Source organism: Saccostrea echinata, unplaced genomic scaffold, assembly GCF_033153115.1.
Source record: "Saccostrea echinata isolate AGI-Se365-2 ecotype Australia unplaced genomic scaffold, CSIRO_AGI_Sech_v1 ptg000414l, whole genome shotgun sequence".
NCBI classification, from domain to species: Eukaryota; Metazoa; Mollusca; class Bivalvia; order Ostreida; family Ostreidae; genus Saccostrea; species Saccostrea echinata.
In genome coordinates this window covers 1-15182 of record NW_026890162.1, presented here as the reverse complement: position 1 = coordinate 15182, position 15182 = coordinate 1, and the positions used below count along the sequence as shown (strand labels likewise).

General features: G+C 32.9%; 1 protein-coding gene across 1 annotated transcript; it reads right to left on the bottom strand.

The window, feature by feature from the left end:
- Positions 1 to 704: 704 nt before the first annotated feature.
- On the bottom strand, positions 705 to 2374 carry LOC133178045 (neuropeptide Y receptor type 6-like). The gene has a single exon (XM_061312812.1). It carries the CDS (start codon positions 2372 to 2374, stop codon positions 1151 to 1153), a length of 1224 nt encoding a protein of 407 aa, XP_061168796.1. The 3' UTR covers positions 705 to 1150.
- Between the last annotated feature and the right edge of the window lie 12808 nt (positions 2375 to 15182).

Here is a 15182-nt window from a genome sequence, read left to right as displayed (position 1 = left end):
TGGACCTTTTTGCGATTCAGAAGATTACTTATATTAACTGCGTCAATTCCTTTGTTGGCAAATTGAAGTTTAAGGAACAAACAGGTTGTTTGAGCAGTGCTTTCTTCCATAAAACGCTGCGGTTTAAAAAAAAACCCCTATGATTTCATGATAGTCTTATCAATGATAGGATATCAAAACTCGCACTGGCTTCATTTTCTGATGGTTCCCCCGTCTTATTAAGGCTGTCTAAATAAATCGTTTTCTTCGTTCTGCTTACATAAAATATTTTCATTCTCTGTTCTAGAAGCTATGTCTCATGACACTTAACATCTACAATGTCAAAACTTACTAATAGTCTAAATTGCACTAAGCAACAAACGCAGCAACCTAGTATATAAATGCCGTGTTTTGTAGTTGTACCTTGTTTCACTTCAGTTTACTATTTCTAGGATGAAAATCAAACAAATAAAATTCTTGTTTGTGCTTTTTATTAATAATGGATGTTTTATTAATGACACATATGAACAAATCATCAGGGTCTTTAAGTGATTTTTGAACTGAAAGGTCGAATTGCAGACAATCAGCAAAACTCTAAGTCTATGGTTCCACCAGTCTCGTTATTATATACACTTGTTGTTGAGTATCATACATTTATAATCACTAATAGATACAGTTTTCATAAAGCAGATGAACTAAATCATCTATTGATTAAGATTCCACATTTGGCTAAGATATGTACGAAACAAAAAAATAAGTGGTCCCGACAGGATTTAAAGTAGGGTGTAAGTTCACCCTATTCATGGTCTGCAGCAATTGCTTTTCGCCATTTTTGTTACATCCTGAGTACTAAAAGCTATTACAGAACGCTGTAATAGGCAGAGTCATCAAGGATGTGGGTTTGGTCTAACACACGATCAAGACAAAGGGTTCACAGCGGGTGTGCCCGATTGAGAAGGCTGTTTAATCCTCCATTTTACCTGATCCAACCACTGGTGTTTTCAGGGGTCTGACTTTTCCCTGTTCACAAATTTATTGTTTTATTGAATTCAAAGCCTTTTTTATGTATTCTTTTGGTCTCAGCCCATTAGTCTCTCAAAGATATACTTTTATTCCCGTTATGAGTCTTAAGATACTCATTCTCTCTTCATTTTTTTTCGCGTTCATAACATCAGTTTCTCATTAAATGTATCAGATTTAGGGTATTCTTGATCTCAGACCGAAACCGTGCGTCGAAAGAACAGTAGATAAAAGCGTTACTGGTGTGGTGGAGAACATGGAGTCTGTAGATCACCTCAACAAATCGCCGAAAATTATCGGAGAGACCATCCCAGAAAGTGGCATCCAAGGACTCAACAATCAGCAAAGTAGCTTTAGGAATGTAACTCACCATAGCAACAACAGTTATTGTCATGAACATGCACGTAAACTGGTCCGTTCTTCTATTCAGCTTCCGGTAATACCGCCCTAAAGACTTTGTGCTCGCCGTTTTGTCCGTTTGAATAATGTGTGAATATTTGGAGTCGCAATGTTCAAGCTGGTCATCAGTTTGGAATCGTTCTGATGTTTCCTCTCCTTGGTTTGTCATGGTCGGGAATTCTAAGTCGATGTTAGTTTCTTGTTTGAGCAGTCCGATTCTTCTTTTGGCACTTGTTCGTCGTTTCTTTTTCAGGTTCGTTTGCTGAAAAATTGTTCTTCCAATTAGGCTGTACAGAATCACTAAGCATGAAATATTAACAAAGACGAGAGAGAAAAGTAATATGTTGTAGATGATGGACTCACTGTTGTGCCAATGGGTTTGATCTTGTTTGCAAACGTAACCAGTAGCATTGAATCTAGAACTATATATTGGAACAACATCGTAAATTGGTAGAATTGGTATTGTAATGGTTGTCGATATGAGGAGAGCAGCAATTAATAATAGTCGCCTATATTTTAATGTCATTTGCTTTCCGCAAGGTCTGCAGATTTTCAAATACCTCTGAACGGCAATACCAATCAACATAAATGCAGACAAACATCCAATAACAGAGCAGAGGTACCAAAACAATTTACACAACAGAGCCAAACCATCCCCATCCATTATACTACTGTAATATTGTGTCCATATTGCAACCATATTAAGGACGAGGCCGATAAAGTCAACGATTGATAGGTAAGGTATGAAGTATCGGTCATCGCGGGAGTGACGAAGTCGTGCTATAAAAACGAGTATGACTGCCGAGTTCGCGATAAGACCCATCACAGAGCACAGGGTCACCAGAACCAATGACGGAAGATAGATCCATGACATATGTGTATTCCAGTTTTCTAGATTCAGGGGAATGTGTGAATTATTACCATTCCATCCTACGTTCTTATCTTCTTGCAGCATCTGAAAGTAAACGTCAAACATTTCCTGTTTTACCTTGCATTTCTTGTCATTAAAAAGGTGCATTTAAATCTAGAATATGTAATGAGGCTTTCCCTTAAGGGAGCCGACTGGGGTTTTGTTGTGTGAAAACTACTATAGAGAAACTCTTTAATTTTATACCATATGCACCTTACATTGACTTCAGTATACTTTCCAAGTTTAGTGAAAATCTACCGTTTGGTTATTTTTTAGGGACCATCTCAAAATACAGGTACATTTACTATAGGAGTATATAGGAAAATTCCATTTTTTCGCACTTCGGAGCAAATTATACAAATGCTACAATAGACTTTTTGCTGAAATTATATTATTTGATGGGTAATACTATATTGTACATTTTGTGCAAGAAACACAAAATTCTACCGTCTAGTTTCCAGAGGGGGCATCTAAAAATGTCAAAATTCATGATATTTTCCTGTTTATATAGAACAAAACATGACAGATACCACAGATTTACATAAAAAGTACTAAAAATGATTGTTAGATTCTCAATTTCCTGTGTTTAAAATTTCAAAAGCATGCATTTTATACTTTTTATTTTATGGCATAATTAATGATCTCGCTTAAAGAATCTTGGTTATTCATAACGTCAAAAACACACTATTACGACGTCTATCTACCCATCATTTGAAAAATCATTCAAAAAATCAGTAATTTAAAAAGGTAATTAGATTTTTTAACCTGAGATTTCCTGAATTTGTTAATTTTTATAAATTATGTAAAAATAGTTGCTTTAAAGGAGTAAATACGCTTTATTTTACTATGCTGCGCGAAGTATTGCACAATGAAAACCCCAGTCGACCCCCTTAAATTTAACATTGTAATTGCATCCGTTTTTTATACCTATAAGGAACCAGATATTTCACATAAACATGAAGTTATGTGGATGCATCCAATAAAGTGACTAGTATTATAGTTAGTTTTGTGTTTGAACATTCAAAGAAAGGACAAACATGCATTCATAAGAAAAGTATCACTGCTTAAAGATGAATTTCAAGGTATCACACCGGTAATTGACCAATCAAAATGAACTTAGTCAATTGTAGTTCCATACATAATAAAGAAATATTTTTTTTATTGTGAGAAATTTTGTATTTTCCCTTATTCTATTTTTACATTTTTGGTATCTGTGCTTAGGATATTTTATGTACTTTGTAAAATATTAAAGGTTTTTGACAGGAACTATTTCTTTCGGGGCATAGGAGGCCACTTCCTGGGGCGCACACAGGATGTTTATAAACACATTGAATACACGTGGTTTTGAGGGTATTCCTGTTTGCGGATGGAAAAAATCAGAAAATGCCGTGTAGGTACCCTATTTTTTGGTGTCAGCTGATGTGACTGGTAACGTTTAACACTTCCTGCTAAATATTTTTTCATGAATTCGAATACCTGATTTTTAATGATTTTTTATTCTATATAGAATTACATAGTGAAAACAATTACCGGTGTGATACCTTGAAGGTGATCGTGTAAAATCATCTACCCCCATATTAAAGGCGGTTTTAATTTTATGAAGGCATATTTCAACAAAATATGTCATTTTATGAACTTTCTGTGTGAAAGCACACATTTTTAAATTTAGAAGCAGGGTTGACATTAATTTATACAGATTTCTATGTAAAATACTAATAATATGTTATGTTTCACCCTCAAAACTCCAAATTATGACTTTCAAAGTAAGATTATGCATCTGACATGTAGAAAGAAGTTAGAAAATGTTGGTTTTTTATTTTAGATGACTTTAAACTCTGTGCACCACCTGACCGCAGTCAATTATAGTGTATTCAGACTTTGCCGTGAAAGCACTTTAGGCTGATCTTTTCAAGAAAAGACTAATTCTGGGTTTGCGAATGAGTTTTCAACAAAAGCGACAACTGCGATAAAATGTGAAGAAGTAAAACATGTTTTTAAAAAGTGTTAAATTTTACAGAGACTGGGTTTACTTTCATTTTATTCACCTTAAGTGATTCATTTATTACTGGAGTGGAGGAATAGAAATAATGAAATGAGTTAAATTTGTCTAATAAAAGTAATGTACAAACAAAATTTATGAAGAATTTGTCAAAAATAAGAAGCTTATGACCAAAAATGCATAAATACTGTCAGGGCATGAGAGTGAATACTTATTCTGAGTCCCAACCATGCATCACACATATAGTACAGAATGTCACTTAGCACCATGGTATGCCTGTTATGGTTCTCTAGACTTTTTCCATGCTTTCGCAGCTGACATTCAAGATTTTTCAGTTTGCCGGAGAATGTTTTTTGTCATTTTACCACTTTTATGTAGGTGTTGACCCTCTCTTTTAAATTAAGTCTCAGTCAGGATGTTTATTTTAGCATGATTTGTTAAGCACAATAATGTACTGAAATATTAATAAATTACAAATTAAAGTGATGAAGAAATTTGACATATTTACACAATCAAAATATCAGAATAACCATAATTCAGCTAATAATGTGCCCTGTTCTTCTTTTGTCACTTCCTATATATTTTTTCAGCAGTTTTTGTACACCCACCCACCTCCAAGAATCATGGAGGATGGCCTGATATTAGTTTCTTTGTTGCATTTATTCACATTTAAAAGTGTTAAGACCCATAAAAATGTTTAAGATTTATATTTTTAAATTTAAATGTTGAATTTTTATGTAAATTTGGTGAAACAAAAAGCTGTAATCTTGAATTAATCATGCAAATTCATCAAACACCTTTGAAATTCCTGAGTAATTCAATGAAAAGAGGATAATTATGTATGTTCAATTGGAATTTCATGGCTAATTTGTGTCTGCAGAGAAAGCCAGTTACATAAATCACAACAATAAATTACATCTGAATTGTTTTCTCCATTTTCTTATCATCAAAGCAAGTTTAATGGAGTGTCAGAGCTGTCCAGAACCTCCCCAGATGCTGATATCATTTGGACTGCCCTGTGTTACAACACAGCTTTTAGATAAACTTCTGCATAGCAGGTTGTAGACAAGTACCTAGGCTTTATTTGGAACATAAATTGACCAGATGCAGATTTTATTATCAGCCTAATATTTAACAATTTCTGTAAATTCTGTCATTCTTAGGAGGGTAAAATGCAATTTTGTTATGTAATAATTGCATAATGGTCTCAGACTTGTGAATTATTTTTTGTTTGTTGTGAAGAACAGTGCATATACTCTCCACGGATACAAAATTGGTTGCCAGGCTTAGTCTATTAAGGATGAAATTCTGCTTCAAAATATGCACAAAAATCTTCTGTCAGAGTGCTCAGTGTGTATTCTTGACTGCTGTGGAGTAAGGGAGATAAATGCATCATATCTCCAGCAATAATGGGAATTAGATCCCCAGACTTCAGGATGTTAGTGACAGTTATTTAAGAAATCTCAGGTGCAAAAATGAAAAAAATCTGACAACTTCATAGGTCCTTCAAGGTATCACACCGGTAATTGACCAATCAAAATGAACTTAGTCAATTGTAGTTCCATACATAATAAAGAAATATTTTTTTTATTGTGAGAAATTTTGTATTTTCCCTTATTCTATTTTTACATTTTTGGTATCTGTGCTTAGGATATTTTATGTACTTTGTAAAATATTAAAGGTTTTTGACAGGAACTATTTCTTTCGGGGCATAGGAGGCCACTTCCTGGGGCGCACACAGGATGTTTATAAACACATTGAATACACGTGGTTTTGAGGGTATTCCTGTTTGCGGATGGAAAAAATCAGAAAATGCCGTGTAGGTACCCTATTTTTTGGTGTCAGCTGATGTGACTGGTAACGTTTAACACTTCCTGCTAAATATTTTTTCATGAATTCGAATACCTGATTTTTAATGATTTTTTATTCTATATAGAATTACATAGTGAAAACAATTACCGGTGTGATACCTTGAAGGTGATCGTGTAAAATCATCTACCCCCATATTAAAGGCGGTTTTAATTTTATGAAGGCATATTTCAACAAAATATGTCATTTTATGAACTTTCTGTGTGAAAGCACACATTTTTAAATTTAGAAGCAGGGTTGACATTAATTTATACAGATTTCTATGTAAAATACTAATAATATGTTATGTTTCACCCTCAAAACTCCAAATTATGACTTTCAAAGTAAGATTATGCATCTGACATGTAGAAAGAAGTTAGAAAATGTTGGTTTTTTATTTTAGATGACTTTAAACTCTGTGCACCACCTGACCGCAGTCAATTATAGTGTATTCAGACTTTGCCGTGAAAGCACTTTAGGCTGATCTTTTCAAGAAAAGACTAATTCTGGGTTTGCGAATGAGTTTTCAACAAAAGCGACAACTGCGATAAAATGTGAAGAAGTAAAACATGTTTTTAAAAAGTGTTAAATTTTACAGAGACTGGGTTTACTTTCATTTTATTCACCTTAAGTGATTCATTTATTACTGGAGTGGAGGAATAGAAATAATGAAATGAGTTAAATTTGTCTAATAAAAGTAATGTACAAACAAAATTTATGAAGAATTTGTCAAAAATAAGAAGCTTATGACCAAAAATGCATAAATACTGTCAGGGCATGAGAGTGAATACTTATTCTGAGTCCCAACCATGCATCACACATATAGTACAGAATGTCACTTAGCACCATGGTATGCCTGTTATGGTTCTCTAGACTTTTTCCATGCTTTCGCAGCTGACATTCAAGATTTTTCAGTTTGCCGGAGAATGTTTTTTGTCATTTTACCACTTTTATGTAGGTGTTGACCCTCTCTTTTAAATTAAGTCTCAGTCAGGATGTTTATTTTAGCATGATTTGTTAAGCACAATAATGTACTGAAATATTAATAAATTACAAATTAAAGTGATGAAGAAATTTGACATATTTACACAATCAAAATATCAGAATAACCATAATTCAGCTAATAATGTGCCCTGTTCTTCTTTTGTCACTTCCTATATATTTTTTCAGCAGTTTTTGTACACCCACCCACCTCCAAGAATCATGGAGGATGGCCTGATATTAGTTTCTTTGTTGCATTTATTCACATTTAAAAGTGTTAAGACCCATAAAAATGTTTAAGATTTATATTTTTAAATTTAAATGTTGAATTTTTATGTAAATTTGGTGAAACAAAAAGCTGTAATCTTGAATTAATCATGCAAATTCATCAAACACCTTTGAAATTCCTGAGTAATTCAATGAAAAGAGGATAATTATGTATGTTCAATTGGAATTTCATGGCTAATTTGTGTCTGCAGAGAAAGCCAGTTACATAAATCACAACAATAAATTACATCTGAATTGTTTTCTCCATTTTCTTATCATCAAAGCAAGTTTAATGGAGTGTCAGAGCTGTCCAGAACCTCCCCAGATGCTGATATCATTTGGACTGCCCTGTGTTACAACACAGCTTTTAGATAAACTTCTGCATAGCAGGTTGTAGACAAGTACCTAGGCTTTATTTGGAACATAAATTGACCAGATGCAGATTTTATTATCAGCCTAATATTTAACAATTTCTGTAAATTCTGTCATTCTTAGGAGGGTAAAATGCAATTTTGTTATGTAATAATTGCATAATGGTCTCAGACTTGTGAATTATTTTTTGTTTGTTGTGAAGAACAGTGCATATACTCTCCACGGATACAAAATTGGTTGCCAGGCTTAGTCTATTAAGGATGAAATTCTGCTTCAAAATATGCACAAAAATCTTCTGTCAGAGTGCTCAGTGTGTATTCTTGACTGCTGTGGAGTAAGGGAGATAAATGCATCATATCTCCAGCAATAATGGGAATTAGATCCCCAGACTTCAGGATGTTAGTGACAGTTATTTAAGAAATCTCAGGTGCAAAAATGAAAAAAATCTGACAACTTCATAGGTCCTTCAAGGTATCACACCGGTAATTGACCAATCAAAATGAACTTAGTCAATTGTAGTTCCATACATAATAAAGAAATATTTTTTTTATTGTGAGAAATTTTGTATTTTCCCTTATTCTATTTTTACATTTTTGGTATCTGTGCTTAGGATATTTTATGTACTTTGTAAAATATTAAAGGTTTTTGACAGGAACTATTTCTTTCGGGGCATAGGAGGCCACTTCCTGGGGCGCACACAGGATGTTTATAAACACATTGAATACACGTGGTTTTGAGGGTATTCCTGTTTGCGGATGGAAAAAATCAGAAAATGCCGTGTAGGTACCCTATTTTTTGGTGTCAGCTGATGTGACTGGTAACGTTTAACACTTCCTGCTAAATATTTTTTCATGAATTCGAATACCTGATTTTTAATGATTTTTTATTCTATATAGAATTACATAGTGAAAACAATTACCGGTGTGATACCTTGAAGGTGATCGTGTAAAATCATCTACCCCCATATTAAAGGCGGTTTTAATTTTATGAAGGCATATTTCAACAAAATATGTCATTTTATGAACTTTCTGTGTGAAAGCACACATTTTTAAATTTAGAAGCAGGGTTGACATTAATTTATACAGATTTCTATGTAAAATACTAATAATATGTTATGTTTCACCCTCAAAACTCCAAATTATGACTTTCAAAGTAAGATTATGCATCTGACATGTAGAAAGAAGTTAGAAAATGTTGGTTTTTTATTTTAGATGACTTTAAACTCTGTGCACCACCTGACCGCAGTCAATTATAGTGTATTCAGACTTTGCCGTGAAAGCACTTTAGGCTGATCTTTTCAAGAAAAGACTAATTCTGGGTTTGCGAATGAGTTTTCAACAAAAGCGACAACTGCGATAAAATGTGAAGAAGTAAAACATGTTTTTAAAAAGTGTTAAATTTTACAGAGACTGGGTTTACTTTCATTTTATTCACCTTAAGTGATTCATTTATTACTGGAGTGGAGGAATAGAAATAATGAAATGAGTTAAATTTGTCTAATAAAAGTAATGTACAAACAAAATTTATGAAGAATTTGTCAAAAATAAGAAGCTTATGACCAAAAATGCATAAATACTGTCAGGGCATGAGAGTGAATACTTATTCTGAGTCCCAACCATGCATCACACATATAGTACAGAATGTCACTTAGCACCATGGTATGCCTGTTATGGTTCTCTAGACTTTTTCCATGCTTTCGCAGCTGACATTCAAGATTTTTCAGTTTGCCGGAGAATGTTTTTTGTCATTTTACCACTTTTATGTAGGTGTTGACCCTCTCTTTTAAATTAAGTCTCAGTCAGGATGTTTATTTTAGCATGATTTGTTAAGCACAATAATGTACTGAAATATTAATAAATTACAAATTAAAGTGATGAAGAAATTTGACATATTTACACAATCAAAATATCAGAATAACCATAATTCAGCTAATAATGTGCCCTGTTCTTCTTTTGTCACTTCCTATATATTTTTTCAGCAGTTTTTGTACACCCACCCACCTCCAAGAATCATGGAGGATGGCCTGATATTAGTTTCTTTGTTGCATTTATTCACATTTAAAAGTGTTAAGACCCATAAAAATGTTTAAGATTTATATTTTTAAATTTAAATGTTGAATTTTTATGTAAATTTGGTGAAACAAAAAGCTGTAATCTTGAATTAATCATGCAAATTCATCAAACACCTTTGAAATTCCTGAGTAATTCAATGAAAAGAGGATAATTATGTATGTTCAATTGGAATTTCATGGCTAATTTGTGTCTGCAGAGAAAGCCAGTTACATAAATCACAACAATAAATTACATCTGAATTGTTTTCTCCATTTTCTTATCATCAAAGCAAGTTTAATGGAGTGTCAGAGCTGTCCAGAACCTCCCCAGATGCTGATATCATTTGGACTGCCCTGTGTTACAACACAGCTTTTAGATAAACTTCTGCATAGCAGGTTGTAGACAAGTACCTAGGCTTTATTTGGAACATAAATTGACCAGATGCAGATTTTATTATCAGCCTAATATTTAACAATTTCTGTAAATTCTGTCATTCTTAGGAGGGTAAAATGCAATTTTGTTATGTAATAATTGCATAATGGTCTCAGACTTGTGAATTATTTTTTGTTTGTTGTGAAGAACAGTGCATATACTCTCCACGGATACAAAATTGGTTGCCAGGCTTAGTCTATTAAGGATGAAATTCTGCTTCAAAATATGCACAAAAATCTTCTGTCAGAGTGCTCAGTGTGTATTCTTGACTGCTGTGGAGTAAGGGAGATAAATGCATCATATCTCCAGCAATAATGGGAATTAGATCCCCAGACTTCAGGATGTTAGTGACAGTTATTTAAGAAATCTCAGGTGCAAAAATGAAAAAAATCTGACAACTTCATAGGTCCTTCAAGGTATCACACCGGTAATTGACCAATCAAAATGAACTTAGTCAATTGTAGTTCCATACATAATAAAGAAATATTTTTTTTATTGTGAGAAATTTTGTATTTTCCCTTATTCTATTTTTACATTTTTGGTATCTGTGCTTAGGATATTTTATGTACTTTGTAAAATATTAAAGGTTTTTGACAGGAACTATTTCTTTCGGGGCATAGGAGGCCACTTCCTGGGGCGCACACAGGATGTTTATAAACACATTGAATACACGTGGTTTTGAGGGTATTCCTGTTTGCGGATGGAAAAAATCAGAAAATGCCGTGTAGGTACCCTATTTTTTGGTGTCAGCTGATGTGACTGGTAACGTTTAACACTTCCTGCTAAATATTTTTTCATGAATTCGAATACCTGATTTTTAATGATTTTTTATTCTATATAGAATTACATAGTGAAAACAATTACCGGTGTGATACCTTGAAGGTGATCGTGTAAAATCATCTACCCCCATATTAAAGGCGGTTTTAATTTTATGAAGGCATATTTCAACAAAATATGTCATTTTATGAACTTTCTGTGTGAAAGCACACATTTTTAAATTTAGAAGCAGGGTTGACATTAATTTATACAGATTTCTATGTAAAATACTAATAATATGTTATGTTTCACCCTCAAAACTCCAAATTATGACTTTCAAAGTAAGATTATGCATCTGACATGTAGAAAGAAGTTAGAAAATGTTGGTTTTTTATTTTAGATGACTTTAAACTCTGTGCACCACCTGACCGCAGTCAATTATAGTGTATTCAGACTTTGCCGTGAAAGCACTTTAGGCTGATCTTTTCAAGAAAAGACTAATTCTGGGTTTGCGAATGAGTTTTCAACAAAAGCGACAACTGCGATAAAATGTGAAGAAGTAAAACATGTTTTTAAAAAGTGTTAAATTTTACAGAGACTGGGTTTACTTTCATTTTATTCACCTTAAGTGATTCATTTATTACTGGAGTGGAGGAATAGAAATAATGAAATGAGTTAAATTTGTCTAATAAAAGTAATGTACAAACAAAATTTATGAAGAATTTGTCAAAAATAAGAAGCTTATGACCAAAAATGCATAAATACTGTCAGGGCATGAGAGTGAATACTTATTCTGAGTCCCAACCATGCATCACACATATAGTACAGAATGTCACTTAGCACCATGGTATGCCTGTTATGGTTCTCTAGACTTTTTCCATGCTTTCGCAGCTGACATTCAAGATTTTTCAGTTTGCCGGAGAATGTTTTTTGTCATTTTACCACTTTTATGTAGGTGTTGACCCTCTCTTTTAAATTAAGTCTCAGTCAGGATGTTTATTTTAGCATGATTTGTTAAGCACAATAATGTACTGAAATATTAATAAATTACAAATTAAAGTGATGAAGAAATTTGACATATTTACACAATCAAAATATCAGAATAACCATAATTCAGCTAATAATGTGCCCTGTTCTTCTTTTGTCACTTCCTATATATTTTTTCAGCAGTTTTTGTACACCCACCCACCTCCAAGAATCATGGAGGATGGCCTGATATTAGTTTCTTTGTTGCATTTATTCACATTTAAAAGTGTTAAGACCCATAAAAATGTTTAAGATTTATATTTTTAAATTTAAATGTTGAATTTTTATGTAAATTTGGTGAAACAAAAAGCTGTAATCTTGAATTAATCATGCAAATTCATCAAACACCTTTGAAATTCCTGAGTAATTCAATGAAAAGAGGATAATTATGTATGTTCAATTGGAATTTCATGGCTAATTTGTGTCTGCAGAGAAAGCCAGTTACATAAATCACAACAATAAATTACATCTGAATTGTTTTCTCCATTTTCTTATCATCAAAGCAAGTTTAATGGAGTGTCAGAGCTGTCCAGAACCTCCCCAGATGCTGATATCATTTGGACTGCCCTGTGTTACAACACAGCTTTTAGATAAACTTCTGCATAGCAGGTTGTAGACAAGTACCTAGGCTTTATTTGGAACATAAATTGACCAGATGCAGATTTTATTATCAGCCTAATATTTAACAATTTCTGTAAATTCTGTCATTCTTAGGAGGGTAAAATGCAATTTTGTTATGTAATAATTGCATAATGGTCTCAGACTTGTGAATTATTTTTTGTTTGTTGTGAAGAACAGTGCATATACTCTCCACGGATACAAAATTGGTTGCCAGGCTTAGTCTATTAAGGATGAAATTCTGCTTCAAAATATGCACAAAAATCTTCTGTCAGAGTGCTCAGTGTGTATTCTTGACTGCTGTGGAGTAAGGGAGATAAATGCATCATATCTCCAGCAATAATGGGAATTAGATCCCCAGACTTCAGGATGTTAGTGACAGTTATTTAAGAAATCTCAGGTGCAAAAATGAAAAAAATCTGACAACTTCATAGGTCCTTCAAGGTATCACACCGGTAATTGACCAATCAAAATGAACTTAGTCAATTGTAGTTCCATACATAATAAAGAAATATTTTTTTTATTGTGAGAAATTTTGTATTTTCCCTTATTCTATTTTTACATTTTTGGTATCTGTGCTTAGGATATTTTATGTACTTTGTAAAATATTAAAGGTTTTTGACAGGAACTATTTCTTTCGGGGCATAGGAGGCCACTTCCTGGGGCGCACACAGGATGTTTATAAACACATTGAATACACGTGGTTTTGAGGGTATTCCTGTTTGCGGATGGAAAAAATCAGAAAATGCCGTGTAGGTACCCTATTTTTTGGTGTCAGCTGATGTGACTGGTAACGTTTAACACTTCCTGCTAAATATTTTTTCATGAATTCGAATACCTGATTTTTAATGATTTTTTATTCTATATAGAATTACATAGTGAAAACAATTACCGGTGTGATACCTTGAAGGTGATCGTGTAAAATCATCTACCCCCATATTAAAGGCGGTTTTAATTTTATGAAGGCATATTTCAACAAAATATGTCATTTTATGAACTTTCTGTGTGAAAGCACACATTTTTAAATTTAGAAGCAGGGTTGACATTAATTTATACAGATTTCTATGTAAAATACTAATAATATGTTATGTTTCACCCTCAAAACTCCAAATTATGACTTTCAAAGTAAGATTATGCATCTGACATGTAGAAAGAAGTTAGAAAATGTTGGTTTTTTATTTTAGATGACTTTAAACTCTGTGCACCACCTGACCGCAGTCAATTATAGTGTATTCAGACTTTGCCGTGAAAGCACTTTAGGCTGATCTTTTCAAGAAAAGACTAATTCTGGGTTTGCGAATGAGTTTTCAACAAAAGCGACAACTGCGATAAAATGTGAAGAAGTAAAACATGTTTTTAAAAAGTGTTAAATTTTACAGAGACTGGGTTTACTTTCATTTTATTCACCTTAAGTGATTCATTTATTACTGGAGTGGAGGAATAGAAATAATGAAATGAGTTAAATTTGTCTAATAAAAGTAATGTACAAACAAAATTTATGAAGAATTTGTCAAAAATAAGAAGCTTATGACCAAAAATGCATAAATACTGTCAGGGCATGAGAGTGAATACTTATTCTGAGTCCCAACCATGCATCACACATATAGTACAGAATGTCACTTAGCACCATGGTATGCCTGTTATGGTTCTCTAGACTTTTTCCATGCTTTCGCAGCTGACATTCAAGATTTTTCAGTTTGCCGGAGAATGTTTTTTGTCATTTTACCACTTTTATGTAGGTGTTGACCCTCTCTTTTAAATTAAGTCTCAGTCAGGATGTTTATTTTAGCATGATTTGTTAAGCACAATAATGTACTGAAATATTAATAAATTACAAATTAAAGTGATGAAGAAATTTGACATATTTACACAATCAAAATATCAGAATAACCATAATTCAGCTAATAATGTGCCCTGTTCTTCTTTTGTCACTTCCTATATATTTTTTCAGCAGTTTTTGTACACCCACCCACCTCCAAGAATCATGGAGGATGGCCTGATATTAGTTTCTTTGTTGCATTTATTCACATTTAAAAGTGTTAAGACCCATAAAAATGTTTAAGATTTATATTTTTAAATTTAAATGTTGAATTTTTATGTAAATTTGGTGAAACAAAAAGCTGTAATCTTGAATTAATCATGCAAATTCATCAAACACCTTTGAAATTCCTGAGTAATTCAATGAAAAGAGGATAATTATGTATGTTCAATTGGAATTTCATGGCTAATTTGTGTCTGCAGAGAAAGCCAGTTACATAAATCACAACAATAAATTACATCTGAATTGTTTTCTCCATTTTCTTATCATCAAAGCAAGTTTAATGGAGTGTCAGAGCTGTCCAGAACCTCCCCAGATGCTGATATCATTTGGACTGCCCTGTGTTACAACACAGCTTTTAGATAAACTTCTGCATAGCAGGTTGTAGACAAGTACCTAGGCTTTATTTGGAACATAAATTGACCAGATGCAGATTTTATTATCAGCCTAATATTTAACAATTTCTGTAAATTCTGTCATTCTTAG

What these genes read in the sequence shown, in the direction of transcription:
- LOC133178045 (XM_061312812.1), bottom strand. Translation starts at nt 2,374, where the DNA reads ATGTTTGACGTTTACTTTCAGATGCTGCAAGAAGATAAGAACGTAGGA.